General features: G+C 37.9%; 1 protein-coding gene across 1 annotated transcript in view; it reads right to left on the reverse strand.

The window, feature by feature from the left end:
- SYT14 (synaptotagmin 14) overlaps positions 1-13,060 on the reverse strand; it is a 216,597-nt gene extending 203,537 nt beyond the window's left edge. Inside the window, exons 1-2 of the mRNA XM_045838675.1 lie at positions 13,042-13,060; positions 3,049-3,096 (exon numbers count right to left, since the gene is read on the reverse strand). Coding sequence (XP_045694631.1) covers positions 3,049-3,096; positions 13,042-13,054 — 61 coding nt within the window. The 5' untranslated portion in view covers positions 13,055-13,060. The remainder of the gene's footprint in view (positions 1-3,048; positions 3,097-13,041) is intronic.
- Between the last annotated feature and the right edge of the window lie 322 nt (positions 13,061-13,382).

Below are 13,382 nucleotides of genomic sequence, written 5' to 3' on the forward strand. Positions count from 1 at the left end.
GTGCCACCGCTGTGGCTCCAGGGCCTACCATCTTCAGCAGTCAGCCTGCGGCCAATGTGGCCACGCTGACAAGCAGGGGAGAAGGCAGAACTGGAGTGCCCAGGCCAAAAGGTGAAATGCCACTGGGACTGTTCAAGTAAGGCACCTAAACACTGGGCACCACAGATGCAGGCACGGAGTCCACGAGAAACAACACCTAAACCCAGGAAGGCAGCTGTTGTCCAGTTCATCTTAAGAATTTCAATGATTAATCATACAATGAATGTTCTGGTTTTTAAAAAGAAAAATTAAAAAAAGAAATCAGTTGAATAAATTATGGTATTTTCACAGAGTGGAATACAATGTAGACAGTAAAAAGACTGAGATATCTTTACCTACTAATCTGAATTACTCTAGGATATATGGTTAGGTTTTATTTTTTTAAAAAGCAAAATAGAAAATAATATACAGTATTTCACATTTTGTAGAAAGGACAAATAATATATATAGTTTATTCATATATTTCTTATATAGATCTTACTTATACTTTTTCTATATTATATCTAAACAATTAAATCTAGAACGAACATGGGACATTCTAAAATCTACTAAGTTGGTGGACAATCTTTTGCAAGTGCCTCAAAATGAATAAAAGTTCGCAATATTCAGTGACACGGAAGGCTCTCCGGAAAGATGAGGCATGTGACTCATGGACTCCCCTCAGCCATCACAGCAGAAGCCAAAACAGAGACAAAGTTCTCGAGGGAAGACCCGGGAAGGAGCATCTTGCCTAACTGACTGAAGCTCCACGACATAGTGAGAAGACTCACAAGAATCCTTTTTGAGAATGTTATACCAGCAGCAACACGGCCAGCTTGAACTGAAAGGGATGAGAGAAGACAAAATGAAAGGAGACTGACAAACTACCAGAATTTTATAGCCGGAAACAGGCTCTAACCAACTGAGCCGAGCCGCCCAGCCAGGGCTCAACATGCGCATTTTAGAAATGTCAAGTTGTTATTCTAACAGACCTCCAGACAGTAATATCAAGTAAGTAGACTGAATTAAGGGCAGGGAGCTCAAGGACAGCTCAGAGCTGGATTTATAAATGTGTGTGGCATTTAAAAAAACAGAACCAGATAAAATCAAACAGAGGGCAAAGACAGAAAAATGAAGCAAACCCAGGACTGAACTCTGGCACGTTCCAACATGCAGAGGTCTCACGGAGAGAAGCCAGCAAAGAAGACAAGGAACAGCCACGCCAATAAAAAGAAATTGGCTACAATGTCAGAGATGCCATTTTACCAGAATCTTTGAGACTAATTACAATCATTCTATTTTATGTGACTTTCATATGCTCTACTCTATGCAAGTCCCCTTAAAATGCAAAAGCAGTAGCATTAATTTTGAAAGATTCAAATACTTATGGAACATACTCTAGAATAAGGACACTTTTCCATGACATGACTATGGTATGATACATTTTTAAAAATTTTAAGCACAGATTTAAAATTCTATAGAAAAATGGAAGAAAGTGAAAAGCCTGGACTAATATCTGGGCAAGGCATGGCCTGCAAACTACCTGGACAGGAATGGGGGTGGCAATGAAGAATGGCAAGAAGAGTCACAATGAAAGGTGTGTTCATCTACTTTTGTTCACGCTATTTTCCCCATTGAAGTTTTCTGTTCCCACTGCAGCTACAAAAGGCCATTGCAAATTTTTTTTCCTCCTTCCTAGCTGTCTCTATTTTTGTCTTGATTCTCTCTTCACCTCACCACAGTTCTGATAGCTTGCTTTTGATTCCAAATGAGCTGTAGAGTGCCTTCCAATGTCCAGTCAAATAAATTCTGTGTTTTAAAAGTGTTACTGGGACAGGTAATAACTATAAAATTATTTAAAACATTGATATTAATTCTGGATTGATATAGGAGACTAAAAAGTTCACAAAGAGGAGGAGAACAATGTATAAAGTTGTCCCCTCCCTCCTCCATTTCAGGTAAGAAGCACAAATCAACAGTGGGTACAGTGTGTAAATCACAATCCCAAATTTGATTTCAGGAAACCGATTTCAGTTTTCTCCTTTGTGGTAGTAGAGAAGAGGTAAATAGGTAAACCACACTTTTACAAAAAGAGAATGTTTTTAAATGACAGCAGTTGCAAGGGGTGACACATAGGTAAACTAGTAAGACCATGTCAAATTCACCCAGAAAGGGTTTTCCTTGGACATGAAGCAGCGGAGGCTTTCCACGCCTGAACAAGACTGACTGGGAGTGTGCTGGCGGTCCCCTGCCACGCCGTCATCCTCACGTATCCCGGACACCGACCCCCACACCCGCTTAGGGTGGAATATCAGGGAGGGCAATGCAGCTCGTCAGCTAGACCCAGGAGGGCCAGGTCAGTTTTCAAGAAAGATGCAAGAAAAAGAGAGTCCCCCAAGTTTAAAAAGAGAAAACAGCAGTAAATTTATGAGGATTTCTTCCTCTGAGCCTCTCAGGTCTATCTTTTCCTTTCTTCACAAATATCACAGATTTGTGATTAGTTATGAGGGTAGGAACTCCCAAGTCTCTCCTGATTCATCCAAATACAGAGAATATCTGATGGCTTGCCTCCCACTTAGTAACTGAATTACCTTTCTTGGGGCCCCCTTACTGAACCACCCAGTTGTCAGATGGTTCCTTGTAAGGAAGCATAAACAGCTGTTGGTGTCAAAAGATGCTGTGGTCTTTGGACATGCTCCCGATCTGAATTTCAACAACTCCTCACATCTCTCTGTTGGGGCACAGTAGTAGAACAGAAGTCAATGGGAGGTCTGATGGGGCACAGTAGCAGAACAGAAGTCAATGGGAGGTCAGCAGGCACTCAGACGCCAGATTCGGAGAGGGAACAAAAATCAAACCCTCCATTCTTTGCCTCTTCACCATGTCCAACAACCAATATGCTAGAAACCAGGCTTTAACAGCCCAACAAAACTAAATATAACTCACAACTCTCAATATATTACTAAAATTTATCAGATACTGTAAAATGCTCATTCTGTATTTAAATATCCATGCAGAGCATTGTCTTACCTTTTCTAATACAGATAAGTTCATGTACTCCACAGGTTCTTTCTCCACCTGTTAGAAAAAATTTTATTAGAAGTTAAAAACAGAAAATAACCTGACTTTATTACAAAGAACTATTTTAAATTAGCTTCTAGAAATTAACTCAGGAAAAGAGTTTGCCAATTCTTTTTTTTTTAAGATTTTATTTATTTATTTTTAGAGAGGGAAGGGAGGAAGAAAGAGAGAGAGAAACATCAATGTGCAGTTGCTGGGGGCCGTGGCCTGCAACCCAGGCAGGCATGTGCCCTGGCTGGGAATCGAACCTGCAATGCTTTGGTTCGCAGCCCGCGCTCAATCCACTGAGCTACACCAGCCAGGGCGCCAATTCTTCTCTTTAAATTTCACTACATGAGAGTGATGACCTGATATAGAGAATTTTCTTGGAGCCGAGATCTTACAAAGTCTTGGAATGATGACATTTCATTCAAGTATTTATTTTAAATGGCAAGCTTCCCACAAGCAGAAACCTACCACCATTTCCTAAATACCTCTTCAAGTCCTCTAGAAGGAAGCACTACAAGGAAGGACCCGCTTTTGTGTCTGAGCATTAATATACACAGGCAAGTAATTATGGAAGGGTCAGCCCTGTCAAAATACTTTTTATACTTTATCACTATTCTCATACCGCATGAAATGAAATGATCCTTTCCCCATTCTTCAGCTACTCACTCTTACAAATCTATAGTGATAACACAAAGTTTATAAAGAAAACAATATGATAAAAACTAATTCAACCTAAATTTATCATAATTATTATCTAAAATTACTTTAAGAATAATATTACTAGTTACTATAGAAATAGTATTTCCTTCACTCTGAAACATAGTGCTACTTCTTTAATGAATGTAAGCTGAATAAAATTTTGTAGTGCCCTATATATTCATGACCATATAATTATGCTGTAAGTTATGTTTAGAGTTTGCATAATAAAACTTTTAAACAATTTAACCATCTTAGTTTATTATAAAGCTCATTATAAACAATTAAATTGTAAGAAATATCTTACAGCAATGAGAAAAACCATGATATCCACTAAAAAAAAAAGTAGGTCATCTAGGAAGCAAGGTAAAAAATTAGAAAACAGTATTTCTATTACTCAATTAAACTGGATCTACATTCTAACTTGGTTGTAACAATGTCATTGCTTCTTTATTGTCAACACTACAGAACAGTCACTGGTTATAAGGAATATAGAGTAAGAAAAAGCACCTAACTTAGCTATGATTATAAAGGAACTATTATTCAGCAAACCTCAGTGTAAATACAGTGAGACCTTGTCAACTGTATTATTACCAATGAACAACCACTGATCAGCTGCTGAGGGGCTAGAATAAACAATACCTATACACCACATATCTCTGAAATGAATAAGACACTAGTCAAATGACTGAAAGGAGAATAGTTACCAAATTACAGGAAACAAACTTCAAGAACTTTAGAAGATCATGTATAACAATAACTGTAATGTATACTGACACCACCACTGATGTGTGCATAGGCTAAGACTATTTCTCACACAGTCAACAAGGCCTGTTCTCTAGACAGTAACACTTAGACCTTAGTTTGAGTTATGTACTTAGTTTATGTAACAAGGCTGCACTTTTTAAAGCCCATAATTAAAACTAAACTTTCCCCCATGTTAAGTATAAATTGGTTAGGTTTTACTATCACATCTTAGTGTAACTACATAGTTTTTACAAGTATTAGCAGGAACAAGAAACACTATTATATTTTTCAAAATACTATTATATTCCATGACCTTTCTCCATAGTGCAGAATGACAATGGAAACTAACTCCCACTTTTAAAAGTATTCAATTTCCCTGTATCAAATGAAAGGACTGAATAAATAAAAAGCTCAAATAATTGGTATATTTTAAATTTGAAGTCAATTCATAATTGTCAAGTCTGCCAAAGTATGCACAAAAATCACATAACTAGAAAAGGCAAGTAAGAGTGTGCTCTACTATTCTTGACATTTGTTCTGAAAATTCTAACCAAAAAGTGAGATTATGAGACAAACTGATGTACATGGGGGACTCATGAGCAATTACTATTATTGAAATAAAAATGAATATTAAAGATAAATGTCAAATTATACAGCAAAATTTGGAGGGGCAAACCTTATTTTTAAAAGTACAAAAATAACTCTCCAAAAGTTAAATAAACTTCATCATAGTATCAGACACTCAAATCAATACTCTTTTTACCTTCAATGCTTCCTAAGGAAGAGTGTGAGGGAATATCATGCATTCTGTATGTTAAGTGTACGTTTTAACGTGTAAGTTCAAGAGTCAAAAGGCTACAAATTTTATGCCTTTTTAAAAAAAACCTCTAAAAGTAAATCTGAAAAGTTTCCAAGGAAAATGTCCAATTTGGAAGAAAAAGGCAAGTCATACTCTGACTTAGATATGATATTAATCTAAATAGTGGCTGTCTGATTTTAAGAGTACAATGCACAAGAATACATAATTATTGATTTTTTAATTAAATTTCAGCTTTATTGAGACATTCTCACCAGATAATATTTAAGATATTTGGAGTGTACATCATGGTGATTTGATACACTTATAATCAAATATGTATATCCAACATATAGGGGGATGATTATTTTTATTGAGTTATATTTGACATATAGTATTGTATATGTTTAAGATGTACAACCTGCTGATTTGATACATTTATAACTGCAATATGATTACCACCTTATCAGTAGGTAATATTTCTGTCATGTCACATAATTACCATTTTTTGTGATGGGAACAATTAAGATACAGTCTCACAGCATCCCTGAAGTTTACAATACAATATTATTGTCTATAATCACTATACTGTGCATTAATCTCTAGAGCCTATTTACCTACGGGGTACAAGTTTATATCCTTAAACAGCAGCTCCCAAATTACTGTGCCCCGAGCCCTTGGTAACCACCATTCTACTCTGTTTTTATGAGTTCTGCTTTTTGAGATTCCATGCATAAGTGATATCCTACAGTGTCTCTCTTTCTGCATCTGACTTATCTCACTTAGCATAATGCCCTCAAGGTCCACCCATGTTACTGCAAATGGCAGAACTTCCCTCTTTTCCATGTCTGAATAATCTTCCATTGCATACATATATATGCCACATCTTTATCCACTCATCTACTGACAGATGCTTAGGCTGTCTCCATATCTCAGCTACTGTGAATAAGATTGCAATAAATGTGCAATATGCTGTTTTCATTACCTTTGGATACATTATACTCAGGAGTGGGGCTGCTGGATCATATGGTAGTTCTATTTTGAATTTTTTGAGAAACCTCCAAAAATCAAGAAGTGACTAAACCAATTTGAGAGAATGGTTACTTAAAATAATCAGTTAGTCAATCTTTTCAGAAAGAGATGAATCTTCCACTAAAACAAGTAATCATCGACAAAATGAACTCATATAAAAATATTTTTTCACACATCAAATGTATTTCAAAGACATGATGGTAATGGAGAATTACAGCCCATATTAGAATGACAAAATATAACACTCTTGAACTCAGAAATAAAGTTATCTAGCTTATCACAGACAGACAAACCAAGGACTACAAGTACAGCTGCCCAAAGTCACTAGTTAATGGTCAGAAAAAATTCATTAGAATACTAGGTTTAACAGAATGAGACAGTAAAAACTGATCTTTCTTCACTTTTAGAAAAAACTAGAATTATGTAATTGTTTTCCAACCCTTTAAGGTAATTTAAATAAAAGTAAATTTCTCAAAACTATTCTTGGAGATAACAGCAGCAATGTTCTTGAAATAATCATCTCAGCAACATGGAAATAGGTAGACAATGACAAGTTTAGTCAAAGTTACCACCTTTTCCCTCAGGCAAACCCCTGTAGGAACATAATGTAAACTGGCATAATCCTCTACAATTGGCCTGAGTATGTGGTGTAAGAGGAAATAAATGTGTGTGGGTGCACACACATGTGCTGTGAATGTGCGCACTTACCTCATGTGTGCACTTACGTGTGCGTTTGTATCTGAACTCACACATACTTGAGAGTGTGCCTGGGAACTGGGAATTTTTTAAGGTGGGGCTCATTATAAAGTATATCCTTTTCCACATGTCTACAGAAAGAAAATATGTATGATGTTGGATTCCATTCAAAATATACCCAGAGGTACAAAAATGGAATTAAACCCAAAGATTTATTACCTTCAAACTGGATCTAGGAGTCCTTATTAAAACTGACCTTATTTTTTCTACCATGTTTATTTTGAACATTAGCCTAAATCACTACAATTTATAGGTTCTATTCATTTCTTCTCAAACACTGCAAGGCTACTTTAGAACTATTTTAAATTCTATCTTGTCTAAAGTCTTGTCTCCAAAACATATGCATTAACGTAATCGCAGTCTTTAAATTACTATCTAGCTTACACTCGTAAGTTGTTATAGCTCATTCTTAGGCAGACACCCATACTGCACATAACAAGCATGAAATTTTTAATATTTCCTATTAATAGTGCCAACTCCCACCACCCAACTTAACCCATTTAGACCAGTTAATAATCACTAGACACTTTTTAGTTTTGTCCCTAATTAAGTCCTTCAAGGAATAACACCAATTTCAGTCCCTAATTAAAAACACTGTTGTAGAAATATCATGGTTTCTTCAATTTCAATGTCAGCATCACCTAACATTGTCCCGAAAACCTTGTGCTTGTTACTTAATCTTTGGAGGAAGAAAAAAATAAAAATAACTAAACTCATTTGTAAAGCAGTAATAATAATCACCTCCACATAGGAAAGTTTTATCCTGTATACTGATTCTGTAACAGGTGCTGCCAGGGTAGGGTAGAGGACAATGATGAGAATGATTCTGAAACGAAGTCCACAACTGGTAGGGAAAAGAAGATACTTTAACAAAGCAGGTGTCTGCTACCAGTCGAAAGAGGGAGCAGTGACATGCATTTGCTATCCACAACAGAGATGATGCCTGGCCCATGGTGGGCACCCAAAATATGTTAATTCCCTTTCCATTCCCCACAAGTAGAACACAACATTCAGAGAAAACTCAGATTTACCCTGGAAACAGAGAAGACTCTGTATGTTTTCTTCTGTTCCATAGTATCAGTTATTTAATTTCCAACACCCTCCTGTGTAAATATTCTAAAACATCAATCTTCTCATTCTCTTAATTTGTCCTTTTTTAGAATTTTTCTTAAAAAAAAAAATTAGGTTTCCAACTCCCTGGGAATTATCCTCCCAAACTGGAATTCCTTTACTTTTTTGTTGTTACTAAGCAATTGCTGTTGAGCTAAAATAGTTTGAATTATTTTTCTGTTTACTTTTACAAACTCACTTTATTTGCAATATTCCTACCCAATAACAGCCTAAATTTTAAGATGCATACTCACCACCACTTCAGCATCACAAAAAATAAGTAAATATATCTCTTCTCAAAATATCTTAGAGCACTTTATAATTTGTAAAACATATCCTTTTTGATCCATAAGTGTCTCTTTTGATCCATATATATTCCTATTAACTTATTTGACAATTTTTTTCTAAGAAGTGTTAAGTTTTATCATATGTAAGTAAATTAATCAATTTTTCCCATTTTTAAGCCACTTTTTAATTCATTATTTTAACTATGTTTTTGAGGGTTAGCAGCTCATTAAGATAACACTATAAAGCCCTGAATAAGTATATGCTCACAAAAGGTGTTCTAATTAATTTTCTAGTTAACTGAGAACATCTTTTTGTTTTAACTACTGCACCGGAACATTTTTAAAACTACTAATATGCATTATTGCATTAGTAACTTCAGAATACTGAAGACAATTTAATTTCATTAAAATCCTCTACCTGTTGACTCACAACATTACTGTAAATAACAATTCTAATACAGTCCTCAAACTGTGAAAATAAGACACTGTTCTGCATATACATATAGATCCTAGAAGTTTGTTTTTAAATAAATTCCTAGTAACAGCTTGCTGTGTTGTCATTATTTTCTCTTTCTAAGAAATGGTAAATCAATGGGTCCAATTTGTCCAGTTTCAATTAAGATTTTAGTACACATTAAAAATGCATATAAATATTTTACTACATATATAAAATATGCAAATAATCATTTTACTCAAAAGCTTGTAATGTTTTATTTATAGTATTTTGTCCAATCCTATATGGGCATTTTCATATTAGGAATTAACTAGCTAGGATTTGCAGCAGAAAGAATGAAGTCAGCCTAAATGGAAATAAATCCATGAAGACAACCTCCTCTACTACTACACATATGCTATGTACAAACACTGCATTCAATTTAAAGAAAGCAATAATGCAAATATCACTATTCAACAGACTGTCTAAGTCAAAGAATATGCAGTTCTGTTTTCTACGTATACGCTGTTGCATTCTAATACAACCTAAAACAACAAAAAATTAAATACAACTATTCTCTAGTGTTCCCCACTTTTTTCTAAATTTGTTTAAATGAATCAGATAAGAAACTTTAAATAAATTGAAAATTACTAAAAAGTACTTGAGGAGGTCTCTGAACAAATCTACCTAATATCCAAACATGCCTTAAGTTTCTGTGAAACATTAGAAATTTTATTCCTGCCAAAAGTCAGAGTATCAGTATTGTAGGAACATCATTGATTAAACTACACTGTAAATCCTCCAAAACTAAACTACTCAAAAAATCACCTCACTCTGCCACAGATTGTGGATAGGTGTAACTCTGTAATTATATCACCCCCTATTCCATTGTAATGATAGCTCTCTAACAATAACATGAAAAACAAAAAAAGTAGTGTGATATTTCCCCTCAAAACTAATGATATAAAATGTTTGCAGTTTTTTTAATTTCAAGTAATTTATTTATTTTTATTGTTCAATTACAGTTAGCCCATCCCCTCCGCCCATTTCTCTCCACCTGCATTTTTTCTTTTTTTAATTATTTCAAATGGCTTTTGGAAATCCAAATTCTGCCTTGGAAATCTTAGAGTCACAACGGATCTTCAAGAGCATCTCAGAACTGTGCTGATGATTTTTAAAATATATGTGAAAGTGTGTGGTTAACTATAAGGTGCATTATGAATAAAAAGTACACACACACATACACACACATGGATTCTAAATTCTTCTTTTACAATTTTTAAAAATGCTGCCCAGAGCAGTTAAATGGTTAAAGTATAGCAAGTCAACAAAAAAGATGATTATTTTTTTACTTCAGCAAAACATTTTCACAAGGAGTCTTCTGATATTCTTCTGGAAAAGACAGAAGAATGTGTGCTAGATGAAAGAAGGGCATAGGCCAGTTCATTAAAGAGCAACTTCATCCTGAGGTTGTAAATAATGTGATTTGCATGAAAGGAGGGATGCCATGCACATGAGAACAGCAGACTTGTAATTTATTGCTCCAGAGGCAGTACTAGAATGAGCATATAAACAGACACTACTGAATAGCAGATTTTTGGTCAAATACAAAGACTTTATAAACTATAAGAATTATAGTCCCACACTGACATATACTGTTCAGTGTTCACTGGCATACAAAGTGGATGAATTCAACACACTGAAGGTTTTTATACAAAAGAAGGATGATCCATCTCTTGGTGTTCACACTATGCTGTAATCGCATGGTTGCAATCATCTGTCTCCCTCACCAAAACATGTTCTCCTTGAGGGCAAAAATATGGTCTCATTATTTTTATAGTGTCCAGCATAGAACACTTAGTCCAAGTAGTGTTTACTAAGTCTAGTGAATGAGGTAATTCAATGTTTTAAGAACCATCCTCAATGGGCCCTGGCTGGTGTGACTCAGTGGATTGAGTGCCAGCCTGCAAACCAAAGGGTCACTGGTTCGATTCCCAGTCAAGGCACATGCCTGGGTTGCAGGCCAAGTCCCCAGTAAGGGGCATGTGAGAGGCAACTACACACTGATATTTCTGTCCATCTCTTTCTCTCTTCCCCTCTATCAAAAAATAAATAAAATCTTCAAAAAACCCCACAAACTCACTTCATTGGGAATAATGTTGGATGAGATGGCCTCTTGGGGCCCTAAAATTCTTAGATGTCCCAGTACAAAGTCCTGGTCCAGAGCTCATTTGGACTTTGTAACACAGCATTTAAAAAATCTGCTTTAGTACTTGAAAAACAGCATTCAGATTGACCTAACCTGACATCTTTGTTTGAAATGCTAATATTAACTATAGTTCCTTTGGCAAACTAGAAAAGACAATGTGTGATCTTTATATTCTGAAACCTTATGCTTAAATGTGAAATTATTTACAAGAGTATCTCACAGAAGAATCTCTAGAATATAGGAATTAATCTTGTTCTTTAAGCACACAAGTAGTTGTAGGCAGAGCAAAATGCTATCAGTTGACATGAAAAAGGAATCAATCACATTTAACTGCTAGGGGTTAAGAAGGGAAGGACTGAGGAAATCAGGAGAAACTGCAAAACATTTTAAGAAATTCCAAGTTATAGGATCATATATGGATACTATCTGACTAATTCTTCCTCACCTTCTGCATCATTCTTTTTACCTTTATCACATCAGAAGAAATTCCACTACAAATTGATTGGGAAAACAAAGTACAAAATGTAAATCGTTGGATTCAGCTTCTTGATTTTTAACCTCTTGTAAAAAGCACGGAGGGGGAAAAAGGTTGAAATTATTGATCTGAATAACACGACTATAAAGGATTACAGGTAAATCTTATTCCTGGTGCTCTCCATAATTTTAGCTAAAGTAGGTATTTAAAACTGTCTGAATGTCCAATCAATAACTTGAACAAATAAGATAAATGTAAACACACAGCTAAAGCGATTGTGGAATCCACAGGATCTGACAAAAAGGAGCCCACAAGATACATATTACTAGTGACTGGTCACCTCAACGGAAAGCGCTTTTAAAAGTTTTACTTAAAGGGTCACATAAAATTTAGGCTAATAATGATGACAGGTGCCTTGTACATCTGCACAGAGGAATACACATCCAAGGTGAATTTCACAAACTACTTTCACTGTTTGAGTTCATCTAAGAGACAGGAGCTGGCAGATGCTGCAGTCTTTCACATAAGTATCCTAACCATGTGCTCTTCATTTTCAGAATGCCCTCCCTTAAAACAAAACAAAATGTAGACACTTCATTCCAGTTACATGTTTTTGAAACAAGAGAAAAATATGCTTCCGTGTCAACCACTTTATCCAGGAACTTAATGTATTAAGTTTCTTTTTCAAAAAATTAGTACTGTTGGCACTGTAACACTTCAACTGAAATGTACACAGGATTCTAACAATGTATATTTGTTGCAAAGATATTTTTACTTCTCTGTCGTAGAGAAAAAAGCAGTTTTGAATGTTAGGGGGAAACCTCTAGCAGAGGAAATTAACCTCACTGCAAATTCCCTGGTCCCTCCCAACAGCACACAGAAGGAGAAGGGACGAGGAGTGCGTGCAGCCCCACGCTCTGGACCAAAGACTGAGGAGGGCCGGGACTGGGACAGCAGCAAAACTAGACTCCTAGTTTGGTAGGAAGGCGGGTAATGCGGGAGGCTGGTTTGCTGAGCGAGGTCAACGGAAAGGGGTACACCCCGCGGTCCAGAGCTCCCCAGTGGTGCCGCCAGGTCTGCAACACCGCACCAGAGCCCCACTAGGCGCCGCCAGGAGAAAGCGGCGGCCCCGGCCCAGTACCTGCCAGCCGGACCGCTGCTCCCCACTCCCGGCCACCGGCCGAGGCCGACTGACCCGCGAGGGCCGAGCCAGCCAGCGAGAGTCCGGGGGACCCACGGCGCCGCTCCGCCCACCCGCCCGCCCGGACGCCGCGGGGACCCCCGCGCCTCCTCAGGCCGCTTCCCGCCCCGCTCCGGAGACTGCCCCACCCGTGCCGCGGCCTCCGGGCGCCGCCGAGCCCCCGCTCCCGGAGCGTTCACCCTCCTCCCTCCCCGCCGTCGGCCTCCGCTTACCTTCAATCGCCATGATGTGCTCGCCACGGACCGCACCAACTGGATCGCGGGGGCGCGGGCGGTCGGGCGTGAGGGCGGACGACGCGCGGAGGCGGCTGGCGGGAGGGGCGGGGCCGGCCCCCCGCAAGCGCCGGGCTGCGGGGCTGGGACGGGGCCGCGGGCGGGGCGGGCTGGGCGGGGCGGAGGAGGGGCCCGGAACGCCGCGGGCACGAGCTGCGGAAGAAATGGAACCTTCCCGGGCCGCCGCCGCACGTGACGCCACCCCGCCCCCACCCCACCGCCCCCACGGCGCCTCGCGCCGTGATTCAAAACAGGTGCCTGGTCCGAGAAGCCCGGGCATC

This window comes from Phyllostomus hastatus, unplaced genomic scaffold (assembly GCF_019186645.2).
Source record: "Phyllostomus hastatus isolate PE091 unplaced genomic scaffold, TTU_PhHast_1.1 phas_contig_283, whole genome shotgun sequence".
NCBI lineage: Eukaryota > Metazoa > Chordata > Mammalia > Chiroptera > Phyllostomidae > Phyllostomus > Phyllostomus hastatus.